The sequence below is a fragment of the Dermacentor silvarum genome, chromosome 2 (assembly GCF_013339745.2).
Source record: "Dermacentor silvarum isolate Dsil-2018 chromosome 2, BIME_Dsil_1.4, whole genome shotgun sequence".
Classification (NCBI taxonomy): domain Eukaryota; kingdom Metazoa; phylum Arthropoda; class Arachnida; order Ixodida; family Ixodidae; genus Dermacentor; species Dermacentor silvarum.
The window spans coordinates 102298395-102316804 of record NC_051155.1 but is presented as its reverse complement, the minus strand read 5'-3'; the positions used below and the strand labels follow the sequence as shown (position 1 = coordinate 102316804).

The window sequence follows — 18410 nt, the reverse complement described above, 5'->3', positions numbered from 1 at the left end:
AATGTTCTCAAGAGCTCCATTTGCGTAAATCTCAATGCAAACATCAGACTTCTGTTCCGTCACCAATAAGCAGCCACTTGCATGGTTTCACAACTTCGTAGGAGAAGCTTTACAATATTGTGAAAAAAATATGTGACCATACTTCCATCACTCCTTCATACATTAAACTAAATTACTGTAAATGGCAGCTACGAGCTCCGGGCTCCAATGTGCATTAGAAAATCCTGCGTCTAAATCTCGTGAGATAGAAAAAAAAATCAAAACTTCTGTAAAACACTTAGAAAACTCCAGTGCCACTGCAATGACTGTTAAAGGCTCCTCCACAATCCTAAAAAGGATGCAGGTAGTACAGCAAAATCTCGTTATAAGGGACACTGTTACAAGAGACACTCGGTTATACGAGATATATTACACGAGAGCTCTGTTTGCATCACAGATGTCACACACTTTGATGCTGATGTATAATAAAGTGGTCTAGTTCGACTCCTCACTGTTGTCAGAATTTTTGGTTACCAGAGACCTTGGTTACAAGAGACATGTTTCCAGTGTCCCTTGAGTGTCTCTTGTAACGAGGTTTTACTGTATGTAGCAGCAGACACATGCTATCCTTTTCCAAGCAGAACATGCAAGGCGCGTCCAGTTAGATAGCGCTCCACAAAATAACTTGACCAAGTTTGTTCTCACTCCTGGTGCTTTCTTTTTTTCTCAGTTGATCCACATTTGCTTCATAAACCTTGTACAAAGTATGGAAGAAAAATGCCTGTGAAGCAAAGAAAGAGTGTGCCGCAGTTCACTTGCATTACATCCAGTCACAGCTTTTATTCAAATACTATGGTATGATACACAAGATGAGCACAAAAGAAAAGCATCAACATCAACAGCATCCAATGCATGTGCCATCCGTGTACTTAATTGCAGTCACTGTATTTAGTTGTGCCCACATTACTGCGCCAAGTAGTCCGGCAGAGTTAGACAGCCATGGAGGAAGAACAAAATCATGAGCCATTCCACTCTGTGAAGATGAATCACCAGCGAAGCTGTTTAGCACACGACACAGAATTTTGAACAAAGGCACGAAAACATTTATTGTCTTGATCGGTAGTCATCATGATGAGTGGTACGCACACACATTTCATATAATTATTATGTTAATTCCATCTTATTCTCGTATAGTCCAGACTCTCGAGGAGCAACGCGTCTACGAGGAGCGACCGCAGGAACAGAGACGAGAATCGAATTGGCACCGGCGGGCAGCAAACACCACCAATAGAGATCGTGTACAAAACACCAAGCGCATGTGGGACGATGCTCTTTGTAGGGACGTCGCTCCTCGGGAGTCTGGACTATATGTGGCCTCCCCATTACGACGGCAGAAGAGAAGTGAAATTCAAAATGGAGAGCGGCAACTTGTCTTCCTGGTTATTTATATACATTCGCCTAGACGCCGGGATCGCCGTCCGGAGGAGCCGGAGAAAACTAGACACGCGTGACCTTCTGACGGCACTACCACCACAGGAGAGTGGAAGGAAAGGAAACTAGATATGCGAGCGCTTGGAACGCCAACAAAGAGATAGCAGTGCAAATGTAGACATGGCCGACGTAGGTCGGCCTTTGCTAACATCCCATCATATTTCTTTTTGGAAAAAATGTAAAAAACAATTTTCTAAAAACCTCTGTTCCCACCCTTATGCCTGGGACCTCTTGGGGTGCCCGGTGTGACAACGGTAGTTCAAGGGTGCGTTACAGGTCCCAGAGCCCTCCACCCAGAGTCCACAGTGATATGTGCCATTGCGCTTGGACCCCTTCTCCACTATCGCCAGGATTGGCCCACATTTTTGCACACAAAGAGAAAGAATGCACGGAACCATAGCCATATATAAACAGCTTCGCTGTAAACAAAAACTAGGAGGGAGAATGACATCAGGCAGCTAGCCTGTGCAAGCCAACCTCGCCTGATGCCATACCTTGCCTTCTCTCCGGGCCCCATCTGCATATTGGCTCTTGGGAAGTAGGCCGTCCATAGTTGAGGAACCTTTCAAGACATTGTCTGGATGCCGGAAGGTCTTAAGGCATGTTTGCACCGAAGGCGGAGCGGGCAAGCAGACAGGCGGATCCGTGACCGCATGGCCGCATCGCGCACGGACCGATTTCTTGTGCGCGGAAAAGTTGGCCGCTTTGGCCGCAGCCAATCGAAACCCAAGATGGCAGAAGCGCTGGTGAACGAATGTAAACATCCAACATATAGCATGCTAACGGCGTCAACCATGTCTGAACCAGCTGTGTTCTCTATGGAACTGCTGCTGGACACAATCAAGCAGTACCCGGCCCTGTACAACGAATGTAACCCAAGGTACAAGGAAGCCGACTATAAGAAAGAGCTATGGACGAAGATTGGGCAGGATTTGGGTCTGACTGGTAAGTGCACAGCACCTAGTTCATAGCGTTTTGTTGTCACGTCGGTGAAATTGCAAAATGCTCCGCCTCGCTGGCGGCGTGGGCAGCCAGACAACCCAACCCGGTCGGTCTGAACCACGTGGTCTTAACAGCCGCGCGCGCTCGTCGCCTTGAAAATCCACTTTCTGTGTGATGATGCCCTAGTCCCAATTCACCCTCACCACTAATGCTATTTCTGCTCTCTCCCATACTCTCCGCACACTTGGTAGCTAGAAACTGCTACTTACCTGTCACGCGGTTAGGGCCTTTCTCACAGTCATCGAATAACAATCAATGAATCATCGTTTGTGTAGACCACTTTACACGCTACACAGAGACCGCATCAGTGCCGTTATCTACCGCTGTTTGCGTCGCTGCTTTCTTGTTGCATTATGTTGTCCTACGCCATGGCCCACCTCGCGTGATCATAAGTGATCGCGGTCGTCAATCCGTGGCCGACGCTGTTGAAGAGCTGCTTCGGCTATGTGGAACAAAATTTCGTCACTCGACGCCATACCGTCCGCAAACCAACGGTCTTGTTGAACCAACGAATCGAACTTTGACGAGCATGCTATCTATGTATGTGTCCTCTAACCACAAGAACTGGGATGATGTGTTGCCATTCATAACATACGCCTACAACACTGCGAAGCATGAGACAACGAATTACAGCTCGTTCTATCCGCCTTATGCTCGATCACCGCGGAGCTTCCTCGACACGATCCTGCCGTTTTCTCTGGACGCTGAGGATTCCGTCGCTAAGACACTTTGCCTCGTCGAGGAAGCCCGCCGAATAGCCCGCGTCTGCACATTGGCATCGCAAAACCGCTCGAATGATCGGTACGATAGATCCCATCAAGCCATTTATTTTGAAAAAGGTGACCTAGTGCTGCTACGGACCCCACAATGCAAGCGTGGTTTGTGCAGCAAGTTCTTGTCACATTATGTGGGCCCGTATCGTTGTTTTAGATTTCCTGAGCAACCTTACTTAGGTGGTTGCACGGGTTTTGTCTACAGATAGGCGTTCCAAGAAAACCCAGCTTGCTCATGTTGCACGCCTTAAGCGCTACTACCCCGCCGAAGAACAGCGACACTCCCAGTGGGCTTCGTCTGCGAAAGGGGGATTGTAACATGGCAAAGAGGAGATAGAAGAGGCGGAGAACGAAGAACTCAGCAGTAGCCACGGCTACATTTCGGTGGCGACATCGTGGCGACCTCTCATCCATCCTAGTCTTCACCTGTGAATAAACATCGATCATCCGTAACAATATATTTTTGTTACCATGGCTTCGAGATTGTCATGTGATGTTCCGTCCTAACCTGTTTTCATTCTCCTTGTTGATAGAGCTTTCTGTTTTATCTGAACAGATAAATCATCACAGCTTCCATGTGCGACTGTTTCGCATTTGCCCAAGGGCAAAGAGAAAGAAAGAATAAGTCATACTTTGCTTAATTTGCTGCTGTAAATAAGATGCTTATGTTTTCTCTTCCCCAACCTAAACTAATGCAAATGAGAATGCAGGAATTTTACTCAGGACCGTTCTTGACAATAGAATCCTCAGCTTCAAATCATTATTTCATCAGTGCTATGCCACGTAGGATATCCTCGCATGGAAAGGAAGGTGCAAAAAATATGACCACAAGAAGTATGCGTCTTCCTTTCTATCCGCATGTGTGTAAACGTTTACTTGATAACAGGCATGTGGTTGGCCTCCTGGTGATTCTTTTGTCTGTACAGTGCGTGCCCGACTTTGCATACCATGAATCCACATGAACTTGCTCAGTTTTCTGTTGTTCTAAAGACATCCTATTTTGTGTGCTGTGATGCAATGCCTGCACCATCATGCTTATCGAACCAATGCTTAAAAAAACACATCTGCCCTATTTCTTAGCTCAGAACTACTGTTCAGTGTAAAAATGTTTTTGTTAATTATTATGTTATATGCCAGATATGTCAACATATTTCACTTTGCATTTCAACAAGCACTGCCGACTGTACCTATGAGGAAAAAGACGAAGTTCCATCTGTGAACACACCTTCTCGCTCTCGCAAGGGATAAAAAGGTACAGAGACATTTCAGTAAAGTTAAGACGTGCAAAGAGAAATTCATATGCTTGAAGATGGTTCCCTGTAAACCTCCCCCACTCAGTGTCTCCTCTTAGTTTCTCGATCATCACAACCAGCAGTTTCTCAGAACATTATGCAGACACAGAAGTCTTTTGTGTCTCTCTCTCTTATGAAAAACCTGGCACCATCCATGGAAGCGTGACAGAAGTGCTGAGTAACTAAGCTACAAGCAGTGATTGTGCTGCCCACCTTTTTATAAGTAAAGAAACAGCTTTATTTACCTACTTCGGCGGCTTTGGATGGGCGATCTCAAACAATAAACGGTGGCACCATAACCAGTCCCCCGAGACTAGCTTGTGCGCTTGGGTATGTGTCCGAATAGACAACCTGCGGCACTGCAATGGGATTTTGGTATCTAGACATTCTTGGCCAATCCTCCGTAACAGATGTTCCAAGGTGACCACAGGAAGTCATCAACATCGGCATATTTTTTTTGCCCACTGCAGCACGAAGACCTCCCCCTGAGATCTCCAATTACCTCTGTCTTGCTCTACATTCCAATTTCTACCTGCAAGTTTCCTAATTTCATCAACCCACCTAGTTTTCTGCCATCCTCGACTGCACTTCCCTTCTCTTGGCACCCATTCTGTAACTCTAATAGCCCATTGGTTATCTACCCTATGCATTACATGGCCTGGCCAGCTCCATTTCTTTCGTTTAATGTCAATTAGAATAGTGGTTATCCCTGTTTGCTCTGTGATCCACACCGCTCACATCCTGTCTCTCAACGTTACGCCTGACATTTTTCGTTCCATTGCTCTTTGTGGTGTTCACAAGAAGTATGTAGCCCTAACTATATTAAAGCTATAGCAACCCATCCGCAACAGATGCCTCCGCGTCCAGAGTACCCACATCATCTATAGCTGTTGCAACGAAGTGGCAGCCAACATACTAGCTGTAGTGAAGATTCCAAAACTATCGCAGACTTTAAAATTCATTGTTGATGGTTTGTGCCACAATGTTTTGTTCACTTATTCACACACAGTGTCAACCCTATACGGAATTCTAGCAGGTGCTTAACAGTTAAAGAAAGCACAAACTCTCTACAACTGAGCGCGAAAAGCTCACTGAAGAATTCGGACTACCACTAGCACTTCCCATTACAGTACGTGTGCTCTAATGTGGTCCACAATATACCACATGTCCATCAAGGTTTACACAGCTGCAACTTTTGTAGACAGCTGCTCTTGTGAGAACCATGGTCTTGAAACTTTATTAGGGAAAATTGCACAACTCAGCAGTGCTTAACATGTGCTGCGGATGTATGGCAAAAATTGCATTAACTTATTACAAGCCGCGAGCTGCACACAAAAGGCCACCCGTAAGATAACCATACACAACACACAGTTACCGCAATTTTATGAGCCCCATAGTCGCAAGGACCTCGGGAGGCTTTTTAATTTGCTTCCACTTGAGGGGAAGTCCCTACCATTTCGTTCGGAGCACAATCTTGTAGCCATGTTAAACAGGCATTTTCGATTCTCCATGAAGCATTGAACTTTTCCAGAGTTGAACCAAAGCATGAAACAGACGCCAGCTAGAACAAACTAGTGTTTGAACATGGCATGCATTTAACAGCCTTTGATCCTTGATTTGATCTGTACTCAACCACGCTCGCACATGCCTGTTTGACTGTGATCAATGTGCAAAAAGCAGACCTCACTTGACAAACATTATAAGTGCAACTGTTGATTGCTTTTTCCCGGAGGGTCATAGCTGTAGTGGCAACAAAAAATAATTAGAGCTACAACCATTTCTCCTTTTTCGATAATTTTTTATGCAGATCCTGTATATGTCTAGTTACATCGACATGCCTAGAGCACGTCGACACTTCCGAGTCATGGCAACTGGGGCCATTGAAGATTTCCCACCAAAAAAATGTAAGCATGCACACACAGGAGCGGCAGAACATGGCCATTTGCAACAATGCATTCACAGTAAAGGTACAGCACGTGCATTTTGAATGAAGGTAACAGGCAATAATTGCCTAAGGCAGTAACAAAATGCATTTTTTGTCACATTGTTCAAAGCACATCAATGGGAGCAATACTACTTGTTTGAAAAAGCGGAAAAACTACTTTCCCCCAATTTGACAGATTTTGTAGTGGAACTGAAAGCCAAAATACACCTTTAGTATTGCATAATGTATTCATTTACAGGCTGGTTGGTGCCAATTCATAATAAAGCTTAGGGCAAACATAACACAAGAACGATGCCTTGTCCCATCCCCTTGTGTAGTGTTTGATGTAAGCCTTATTGTGAAGGCAGTTTTGTCGCACTAGCCTGCACCATTTCACCACCAAATTCCATGCGAAGGATGCCTGCATACTTATGGCTCCGCAGCACCTCGGCATAAATTCACCAAGCATGCCTTGCAAAATGCCTCAATATTTACCCAATATTGCCTTTTGAACAGCCCTTACCTTCGTTTAACGCTGCTTTCTTTTTTTTTTCTTTCCTCTTCCATGCACCAAGAACCTGAATGCACTAAGAAAGCACAAGGAACATGCAAAGTGGCACCCGGAAGTGCGAATGACAGCAGGCTATGTTGCACATGTCCACAGATGGAGGGAAACGTGCTCTCTTGGCTATGTGCACAGCCTAAGCAAAGATGCAACATGCAGCGTGTATCACCGGTTTATTTGCTCGTCAATTAGTCATAAAAGGACTTCATCGCAATAAACAATATAAAGCGTAACAACACATGAACGCTAGTCAAACCATAACAGCATATCACAACTACTGTCCTCTCACCAACGGTTGCGAGTGCCGCCACCGCCTCCTCCCCGCCGGAAACCACCACGTCGGCCACCGCGGTCCATGCCAAAGCTACGCTCCTCCTCGGCACGGCGTTCCTTCCAAGCATCAAAGCGGTCAGCCATCGCGTAGAGCTCAGTGGGGACTTCTTGGCTGGCTTCCTCCAAGATGCTGATCAGCTCACGAGCCTGCCTCCAGTTGCTGCGAGTTATGAGCGTGATGGCTGTGCCTGTACGCCCAGCTCGACCCGTGCGACCCACACGATGGACATACTCTTCCACGTTGTGAGGGAAATCGTAATTGAAGATGTGCGTTACATCTTTTATGTCCAACCCTCGTGCAGCAACATCGGTGGCAATCAAGATGCGCACTCTGCCATCCCGTAGATCTTCGAGTGCTCGCTCACGGTCGCACTGCTCTCTGGATCCGTGGATGGAATCGCAGTTGATGCCGGCCAGGACAAAGTCGCTTGTCAGGTGGTCCACCATGGCCTTCCTGTCGACAAAGACGATCACTTTGTCTTCCGGCTGCATGGAGTTGAAGAAAGCCAGAAGCTGCTCCCTCTTTTCCTCTTCCTCGCACAGGATGACCGTCTGTGTCACTGTGTGCACTGCAGCTAGGTCCAAGGAGCCGACAAACACCTGGAATGGGTTTGTCATGTACTGCTGGGAAAGGCGACGCACACCCTCTGGCCAGGTGGCACTTGTCATGACAGTCTGCCGGTCAGGCCTTATGTCCAGCATCACCTTCCGGATCTGGATCTCAAAGCCCATGTCCAGCATGCGGTCTGCCTCGTCCAGGACCAAGAAAGTGACAAAGTTAAGGTCGATGATCCTGTTCATGACAAGGTCGTTGAGGCGGCCGGGTGTTGCGATGACGATCTCCACGCCAAGGTTGACGGTCTGTATCTGCTCTCGCCGACTGCCACCGCCGTAGATGCATACGCACTTTATCCCTCGGTAGTGATATTTATTTGCTTCTCGCTCAATCTGCTGGGCAAGCTCGCGCGTCGGAGCGAGAATCAGACACGAAGGACCTTTCCTCTCCTCCCTCGGAACAGGCTGACTGTCAATGTGAATCAAGGCTGGTAGCAGGAATGCCAGAGTCTTCCCTGTACCTGTCTGTGCGATTCCGATGAGGTCTTGACCTTGAAGCAGTATTGGCCAGGCCTGGCTCTGTATTGGTGACGGCTTCGCGAACTTGTTTTTGTAGATTTCGTCCAAGATTTGCGGATAGTTTGAAAACGCCTGCTCGAACGTCGTCACGGGGTTAGTTGCTACGTCTGGTGGCGGCTGTTGTTCTGGGCCCAAGTACTTGACAACTATATTGTTGCTGGCTGCCCGGAAGGCCGCCGCCTCCTCTGCAGACATGGATGCAACTTCAGGATCTTCGACGTAAAAATTTTTAATTACCGGTGCGAGGGAGGCCCAGCGCTTCTTCGCCTCTTCGTCGCTCCTGGCAAGCAGCTTGTCCCAGTCGAGCAAAGGTGGCGGTTCTTCGGTTTTGCTGGAGCACGCTGGTTCTTCCGGCGGATGGACGATCGCGTCGATGAGCTCGCGGGCCTTGCGACGCGCCTCTTCGGAGCCTGAAAGCTCGATCTTGGTCTCGAAGTAATTATCTGCGTCGTCTCTCTTGACCCAGATGCGCGCTCCACTGGAATCCTGAAGCTCGCGAATCCTGGAACCGCCTCTGCCAATGATCCTGGAAACATCTTTGACGGGCACCGAGATCACTTCAGCGTCTGTGCGCGACGCATTGGGTCGTTCATAGTTAGCCCGGCCACGGCCAGCCGCTGCGCCGAGGTTGCCTGCTCCGCCGTAACGCCTGGGTTCTGAAGTCGGCTGCGAAGGTGGAGCAGCGTATTCGTCCTCGATCCACTCGTAATCTGTATTCTTCGAAGCGGCGTCCATAACAGGGGATACAGCGTTCCCTGGCCAAACGACGGTCGCGATGCTACGCTAGTCAATTGTAGGCCTTGTGGGCAATGGCCGTTACCAGCAAGGTACGATAGGCCCGTTCAAGATAAAACAGACCTGGTGACAACGAAATCTCTCCAGAAAAAGAAATTCTGGACACTTGAGTGGAGGTAGACGCAGACGCGATGACGGACACTTGCGTACAGGTTGACGCCAGACGTAAAAATGAATAACAGAACGCGGCAGCACGGAAGCTGCAGCACCAGCAGCACGTGCGTGAGACCGCGAATCCGCGCCGACAAAAGGCCACGAAGAAAAAAACTGGTATTAATCCGCCCGTCTAATCACCTTCGGTAGCACCTCATACGTAACTTGTACGTAGTCACGCCGCGGACGGACTACATTCAACGCTACAACAGGCATGTGCCAAAAAATAGATAGTTGAGAAACGTCATTCGCATCAATTCAAAATCTGGGCACTTGCAGATGTGCACGTCGCCACCAACACCTCATTACCAAATATGTACCAGAACATATATGCAATAAATGAGTTTAATTTTGCAACATAGGTGGCGCTACAACTTTTTATTTGCAATTTTTGGCTCACGTATGCAAGAATTTGGTCATACGTGGTTTCGCAACGCGTACTTTTCACAGCGCACATGTTTTTCGGGGCGGTCGGGGCCACGGATAGGGGCATAGCCTCGCGTTGGTCGGGGACGCTGAGTGCGTCTCGAAGTGAAAGAAAAGAAAGAATTCGACCTGGGGTTTCCTTTTGCTGTTGATTCGGCTGCCACGACCTCCTCCTCGAGGCCGAGTATTGCCGCGGAAGTCGTTATGTCTCTGGTGACTCGAGTGTCAGCTACGGATTGAGCAACCATTTCTCACGAACGCTCGTGAGCGTATCCGCGTTTCCTCTTCGCAGCACCTACTACGGATGGGTGCTGCTCTCGGGGACATTTGAGTGGAGAATTATGACTCGTGGAGACAGTTTCCTGTAAGTATACGTGTGCGAAATTATTGTTACAACAAATCTAGTCGAAATGTGGAATGAACTCGCGAGCACGGAATGGATGCGCTTGCTTGCGTTCGAGAAAATTTCGCCGAACGTGTGCCCTTTGGCGTTTTCCTCTCGCCTTGTGACCGTGCATGAACTTGCACTTGAATGTATCACTGTTGACAGCTTTTATATTGTTCGATCTTCTCATACATGTCACAGCCAAGTAGTTGTGTTGCCACAGAAGTTTGCAATTGGCGCGCAGAAGCAATTGTTTGCTTTCTCGTTGCGTCGTAGGGCGACGCTTAAGTGCATCCTTTTGTTATATATGTCTGCAATTCGCATAGTTGTTGTTGAACGTAACTGTGCTCGCAGACGTGAAGTGTACTCGTGCAAGCGGTCGTAGCATTCTAAATGGATCTATAATATAAACAATAGTTGTGGCTGGCTGTATCGTCGTCCTTGTGGTGTAGGCTGCCCGGGAAATTTAAAACTGCAGATTTTCTTGAGCGTGATCGATTACTATGTTGCGATTTCGCCAAGTGTTTTGCACCTAAAAAAAAATATATTCTGGGGTGTTACGTGCGCATGGGGCCGAAACCACGGTCTGATTACGAGACATGCGGTAGTGGCGGAGCATTAATTTTAACCACCTTGGGTTTTTAACGTGCACCTAAATCTGAGTACACGAGTGTGTTTGTATAGCCGCTGGACTACTGTGGCGGGTATGTTCGCCATGGCCTATTCTAAACATCTGATAGAAAATCCACCGCAGAATGTGTTCGAACAGTGGATCTATTAATTTAGCTGCAATAACGCGACTAGTTCAGCTAGTTGGTACATAATTTCGAAGCAAACAGTGCTATAAGACGGGTGAAAACAGATATATTAAAGTCGAGATGTATTGTTCAACTTCATATGCTATGACTGAAGTTCGCATGTGTATGCTACAGGAAGCACGCTAACATATAATAATACTAAACCATAATAAATGTATGATATAAGACAACACTACCTACGGAATACATGAATACAAATCTTGAGAACTTTATACACCAATACCATCATGCGGCCTTTACACTATATGAAAAGACATTCAACAGTGACACCAGCAGAAACACAGGTATTGTGAATTGAAAGAAGTGTATAGTGTAGAAATGAATATGCTAGCACTATCTGAAGGGACTGTATAACATCTACCTACATAGTTCTAGTTCCACAGGAGAAGTAACAACACACTATTCAAGGAGCTTGTCAGGTGAGAAGGGGCAATCATGTTGCTGCTTTTTGAAGTGTTCAAAGCAATTGTGAGTTTGTTAAGGCATAATAGAAAGGGCCTTCAAGCCTGCTTCCTGCTTTTTGCAATTATTGGCCTTAACTTTAAAGTGGCTTAGAACAAATTATTAACGATGAGCAACACAGGAACAAAGTGAGAGCAGGAGCGAACGTTTCGACAAGTGCCTATCAAGGTGCCTTGAAAAGATAATTTTTAATTATCGGTGTGAGAGGCCCAGCACTTCTTGGTTTTTCTGGAGCATGCTGGTTCTTCCGGCGGATGGATGATTGTGTCGATCAACTCGCAGGCCTTGAGACGCGCTTCTTCAGGGCCCGAGAGCTCGATCTTGGTTTCAAAGTAATCTTCGTCGTCTTTCTTGATCCAGATGCGTGCACCAGTGGAATCCTGAAGCTCACGGTCCTGGGATCACCTCTGCCAATGATCCTGGCAACATCTTTGACGGGCACCGCGATCACTTCAGCGTGTGGGCGCGACGCATTGGGTTGTTCACAGTTACCACGGCCCCGACCGTAGGCTCACTGTTGCCAGGTGTGGCTATATATAGCCAAATTGGGCTACAGGAAAGACATTTTGGCGTCGACTTGGATGCAGTGTTGCCAGGTACTACGAGGCGGTGTAGCCAAAAGCTAGAGAAGTTGTAGCCCAAATGTAGCCAAACACAAAAAACGTGCAAAAAAATTCATAGCCAAATATAGCCACTTGTATTTGCCATTGTATACATTTTCACATTCGACTATGGCAATATATATATATATTTTTTAGCACAACCCGTCGTAACAAAATGTCCGTGCCGCCGTGACGGTCGGCTCTTTACATCAACAGCGACATCATGCTTGCACAGAACGCTTTTTGGTTGGGCCTGGAAGCTCTTAGGTTCCAGCGAATCGCTGCAGAGGGCGAGATCAGTGCTTTTATTTTATGACAGATAGTACTGAGTTATTAATTTTAGTTATTTACAGTAATATGAACTACGAGCTCTACTTTTTAGCTGTCGTGAACGCGAATGTTTAGCATCATCGATCTCTCATGTCATCTCTGCCTACGGCGTAGAAGATCAGCGATCTGGGACATGCTCACGACTTCTTTTTTTTTTATGAGCTAAAACAAGTCTTTCGCGCTATGATGCCTCGTGCTATTTGTCTCATCGTCCTATCTTGTTTTCCCTTTTTTTTTCAGTTAGCTTGGCCCGGGTTAGCTGGTACATGCTCTATATACTGTCCATTTACATCAACCTGGCCGCCATCTTAGGTCTCTAGCACGGCAAGAACATGCGTTAAAATTAAGTGTCAGACAACAGATGCCCCTCGCTGTTTGAATCGGTGTAAGCGAAGCTTTAAAAGATTACTGCGCAAAACGGCACACCAGTGTAAGAAGCACGCAGTCGTAGGCGGCGACCAGCACGTCCCGAACGTAACTCGCTCGAAATGGTAAAAGCCGCGACGGCGCACAAAGAGCAAAGGTAAACAACAAATTTATAACAGTGGTTATGCTGTGAAAACCGGTTACTGTTATAAAGCAAACCATGTTGATGTGCTAATAAAGTTTTAGAATAGGGGCCCCCAAAGAGCTTTGGCGTTGGGGCATGCAGGAGTGAAGAGATTTAGAATAAGCGTTTTGTGTTTCGAGGATAGCGTGTTGCTCTTGCAGCGTCACTACGGCATCAAAGAAAAGCTGTTATTAATATTAAAATAAAATATGCCATATTATGATAAGAAGAGTAATTTAGATTTTCTTGTTCTCGCGTTTAAAAAGCAATTTAGAACTTATTCTATTAGCAGCAAGCAGATTGTCGCGCTTAGTTCTGAGTAACCAACTTTGCGTACCTTTCAATCCGTGTTATGCCTACGAGCCATGAAATCGACAATTGAATTCGGAATCAGCGGCGTCTAATGAATTAAGCTTCATTACACATGTTAGTTGAGAGAAAGCGATAACCGCAATCACTTCTAGCTTAATTCACGCATTACCATGAACTGAGCCCAGTTTGGTGCTTGGGTAGAGCGGTCGCTTCGATGGGTACCACCATGTTTGTTGACGAAAGCTTTTGGGGCAGCTTTTGGGGATCCCGCTAAATTGATGAAATCGCTTGCCCGACGCAAAACGCAAATACACAGTATGAGAAACTTCTTGCTGGGCGAGTTGGTGCATAGCTGTATCAGGAAGCGTTGTGCATACAAACGGACAAACACAGGAAAAAAGACGTAAACTGATAGAGCGCAAACTATCAACTGTTTTTTTATTTGTGTAGAAGCCACAATATATAGGCTGCTGTGACACGTGCCACAAAAAGGAAGGGGGGGAAATGGGAGGAGGGGGAGGGTTGCAAATCAAGCCCACCTCAAATCAACAGCAGCTGCGCAGAAAATTATTTTCCGCTTGATACAGGGTAACCGAAGGAAGTGTCACTTATGCAAGTATTGCCTTTTTTCTTTATATAAAGAGCTTCTAAAAGTTCTCGGGCAGTTTTGTCATTACTCCTGCCTAAAACCTTAATGCTATGAAACATAGGCTCACAACCTTTGCATGCAATGCATTGAGCGGGCAATTGCGCTCCTTCTCTTTTTCTAATTGACAAGGCATGCTCCCCCGCGCGTTCATTCACGCAACGCCCTGTTTGGCCCACATATACCCGTCCACATTTGAGCGGGATTTGGTAAACGACGCCCGTGGCACATTTCACGTACGGTTCGGCATGCTTCATTCCGCAACCGCTTCGCTGAAGTCCTCCATTGATCCTCGGGCATAACCCAGACAGCTTTTTTAGAGCGGAAAAAAACCACCGGGACGCCATGTCTGTTGGCCACTTTTTTTATGTTGTGGGCGACTTTGTGCATATATGGCACAACCGTGGTCTTATTTCTGAGCAGGCGCTCAGTGCTGCTGCCACGTTTTTCTTGTTTTACCTTCTTAAGAAGTTTGTCAGCCACAGCCGTGATGACCTCGCAGGGGAAGCCGGCTGAATTCAGCCTGCTAATCTGATTGTAGAAGCTGTCATGCATTGCATGCGGACAAGACTTTGTGAGAGCAGATTCCAGGCACGAGTTTGCAATCGCCCTCTTAACTATCTTCGAATGCGCAGAATCATATGGAAGAAGCTCTTTCTGTGCTCGTGGAGCATAATGCCAGCAGATATGATGCAAGCCTATCTGTAATTTAATATCTAAAAACTGCAACGAACCATTAGTTGGCAGTTCGTGAGTAAAAGTCAAACCATTGCCATATTGTCTAAAAGGCGTTAAAATGCTATTCACTGAATCAGTGTTGGTCAAAGTTATTTGTTTGGATAAAACAATCAAAAAATCGTCGACATACCTAAAAGCCTTGAGTACCCCTTGGTTAGAAAAGAATGAAGCATGCCGAACCGGTACGTGAAATGTGCCACGGGCGTCGTTTACCAAATCCCGCTCAAATGTGGACGGGTATAAGTGGGCCAAACAGGGCGTTGCGTGAATGAACGCGCGGGGGAGCATGCCTTGTCAATTAGAAAAAGAGAAGGAGCGCACTTGCCCGCTCAATGCATTGCATGCAAAGGTTGTGAGCCTATGTTTCATAGCATTAAGGTTTTAGGCAGGAGTAATGACAAAACTGCCCGAGAACTTTTAGAAGCTTTTTATATAAAGAAAAAAGGCAATACTTGCATAAGTGACACTTCGGTTACCCTGTATCAAGCGGAAAATAATTTTCTGCGCAGCTGCTGTTGATTTGAGGTGGGCTTCATTTGAAACCCTCCCCCTCCTTCTCCCATTCCCACCCCCCCCCCCCTTCCTTTTTGTGGCACGTGTCAAAGCAGCCTATATATTGTGGCTTCTACACAAATAAAAAACCAGTTGATAGTTTGCACTCTATCAGTTTACGTCTTTTTTCCAGTGTTTGTCCATTTGTATGCGCAACGCTTCCCGATACACAGTTCAAGTCTTGCGCATGCGCAGTGGCTTCGACGCTATTTCTTTGGGGCCCCAAAACGTTTGAGGCCTCTATTCTAAATCTCTCTTATAATTGCTGGGGTTTTGCGTGCCAAAACAACGATATGATTGGGAGGCATGAGGCAGTGGGGGACTCCGGATTAATTTTGGCCACCTCGGGTTCTTTAACGTACACCTAAATCTAACTGCACTGGAGTTCCTGCATTTCGCCTTGATCGAAATGCGGCCGCCGTGGCCGGGAATCAAAACCGCGTCCTCGAGCCAGCAGTGCAAGCCTCACAAGGCGCAAGCCTCATGTGCACCACGTCACATGAACTTCACCCACCGTGTTAGCTTAGCGCTTGTGAGGTGTCGCGCTGCTGGCTTGAGGACGCGGGTTTGATTCCCGGCCACGGCGGCCGCATTTCGATCAAGGCAAAATGCAGGAACACCCGTGTACCTAGATTAAGGTGTACGTTAAAGAACAGAAGTGGCAAAAATTAATCCGGAGTCCCCACTGTGTCATGCCTCCCAATAATATCGTGGTTTTGGCACGTACACCCCCAGTAATTCTTAGAGAGTTTTAGAATAGGGGCCTCAAATGCTTTGGCACCCCAAAAAAATAGCGTCGAAGCCACTGCGTATGCGCAAGACTCAAACTGTCTTTGGGTTTAGCGGGAGCCCCAAAAGCTTTTGTTAACAAACATGGCGGCGCCCATTGAAGCGACGGCTCTAACGTAGCACCAAACTGGGCTCGATTCGTGTAACGCGTGAAGTTCGTAAGCTATAGGAGAAGTGATTGCAGTTATCTCTTTCTCTCAACTAGCATGTGTAATGAAGATTGATTCATTAGTTGCCACTGATTCTGAATTAAATTGTCGATTTCATGACTCGTAGGCCTAACACGGATTGACTTGGCTGGGTGAAGGTACGTAATGTTGGTTACTCAAAACTAAGCGCAACAAGTTGATTGCTGCTAATAGAATAAGTTCTAAATCGTAATTAAACGCGAGAACACGAAAATCTAAATTACTATTCTTATCATAAAATGGTATATTTACCATTTATGGTCCTTTATCGGTGCAACATGAAACCGGACAGTCCAGAATTCTTGCTAGTTATTCCCCGACACCTGCGCACCACCATTCTTCAACATCTGCATGATGCTCCAACTGCCATACACCTCGGCGTTTCACGCACCTACGACTGCGTGCGACAGTCGTTCTTTTGGCCTGGCTTGTATCGTTCGGTGCGCCAATACGTTGCTGCCTGCGAGCGCTGTCAGCGCCGCAAACGTCCTGCTCTTCCTCAGGCTGGCGTGCTTCAACCTGTCGACATTCCACCGGAGCCCTTCTTCCGCATCGGCCTTGACTTGCTCGGACCTTTCCCTACGCCCGTATCCGGCAACAAATGGATTGCCGTCGCAACTGACTACGCCACCAGATATGCCATCACGCGCGCCATGCCCAGTAGCTGCGCTACCGACGTTGCAGGCTTTCTGCTCAGTGACGTCATTCTTCGACACGGGGCTCCGCGTCAGCTTCTTACGGATCGTGGCCGCTGTTTCCTTGCAAAGGTCATTGACGAAATTCTGCATAGCTGCTCTACTGAACATCGCCTTACGACAGCCTACCATCCACAGACCAACGGTCTTACTGAGCGGCTCAATCGAACTCCCACGGATGTGCTGTCCATGTACGTCTCTACTGATCACCGCGATTGGGACGCTGCCCTACTTTGCGTTACTTTGACCTACAACTCGTCCCGACATGACACTGCCAGCTATTCGCCGTTCTTTCTCCTGTACGGCCGCAACCCTGCGTTGCCCTTCGAGACGTTCCTTCCTGATGATCCATCCGTTCCAACTGCATATGCTCAGGACGTCCTCTCTCGAGCCAGAATGGCTCGCCAGGTTGTTCACACTAGGCTATGTTCGTCGCAGGCCTCCCAAAAAGAGCACTATGATAGCTGGCACCGCGAAGTAGAGTACCCTCCTGAATCTCTGGTCCTACTCTGGACGCCGTCTCGACGCCAAGGCCTGTGCGAGAAGCTCCTGCCTCGTTACACAGGACCCTACAAGGTTCTGCGCAAGCTCAACGACGTTGACTATCTCATCACTCCGCTCCAACATCGCCAGTCTTCTTCTTTTACGTCTGTTGCTGATGTTGTCCATGTGTCGCAGCTAAAACCCTACTACTACAGCAGTGCTGACTTATTTTAGAAGGCACCGTGACGGCGCTAAGTCCGCCAGGGGTGATGTTACAAGGCATTGCGTATGAACCTGCCATTAAAGGACCGCTGTGCTACGCGAAGAGGAAGAAGACTGGACATGCCTCGTGAGATCCTGTCAGCTATTCTCTGGTACGTAGCATCAGCCTATAAATATTGTCTCTCCCGTGTACGAATCCCCGTGACAATATTTATAACAGCTTTTCTTTGAAGCCGCAGTGACGCTGCAAGTGCAGCACGCTATACGCAAAACGCCTGTTCAAAAACTCTTCACTCCTGCCTGCCCGAACACTAACACCCGCAAAGCTCTTTGGGGCCCCAAGCTTTGAAGGCCGCTATTATAAAAGATTATTAGCACATCAACATGGTTTGCTTTTTGACAGTAACCGATTTTCAGAGCGTAACCACAGTTATCAATTTGTTGTTTACCTTTGCTCTTTGTGCGCCGTCGCGGCTTTTACCATTTCGGAGGTTCATGAACGAAACTTGTTCTAGCAAAGGCGCTTGCAGGAGAACTTGGGTGGGCAGCGGCCGCACACTTTGCGCAAGTGGTGGTAACACCGAAACATACAACCAGCACTTCTTCCGGGTGGCGCCTTGCTTGCACGTTTGATTGTGAAGTCGATGTGTGTATCGAGTGCGTCCTGACAGTTGGCCAGCTTGAGGCCCTCGGCGGACCTGGAAGACCTCGGACAGGCATGGCCTGCTCGTCACATAGCTGCAGCGTAGGACTAGTAGTGTGCCTGCGAGG

The 18410-nt window shown here is 47.3% G+C and overlaps 3 protein-coding genes across 6 annotated transcripts in view; 2 read left to right on the top strand and 1 right to left on the bottom strand.

Annotated features, from left to right (window-relative positions):
• Positions 1-18410, top strand: part of LOC125943110 (uncharacterized) — a 492224-nt gene that overhangs the window by 380155 nt on the left and 93659 nt on the right. The window lies entirely within an intron of this gene.
• LOC119441651 (probable ATP-dependent RNA helicase DDX43) overlaps positions 1-18410 on the top strand; it is a 160964-nt gene that overhangs the window by 60787 nt on the left and 81767 nt on the right. The gene's annotated exons all lie outside the window — the stretch shown is intronic.
• LOC119441650 (probable ATP-dependent RNA helicase DDX43) overlaps positions 7183-18410 on the bottom strand; it is a 211266-nt gene continuing 200038 nt past the window's right edge. Inside the window, exon 2 of one of the 3 annotated variants that reach the window (XM_037706251.2) lies at positions 7183-9351. In XM_037706251.2, coding sequence (XP_037562179.1) covers positions 7312-9228 — 1917 coding nt within the window. In that variant the 5' untranslated portion in view covers positions 9229-9351 and the 3' untranslated portion in view covers positions 7183-7311. The remainder of the gene's footprint in view (positions 9352-18410) is intronic. The other 2 variants (XM_049661500.1, XM_049661499.1) reach the window with 2 other exon arrangements.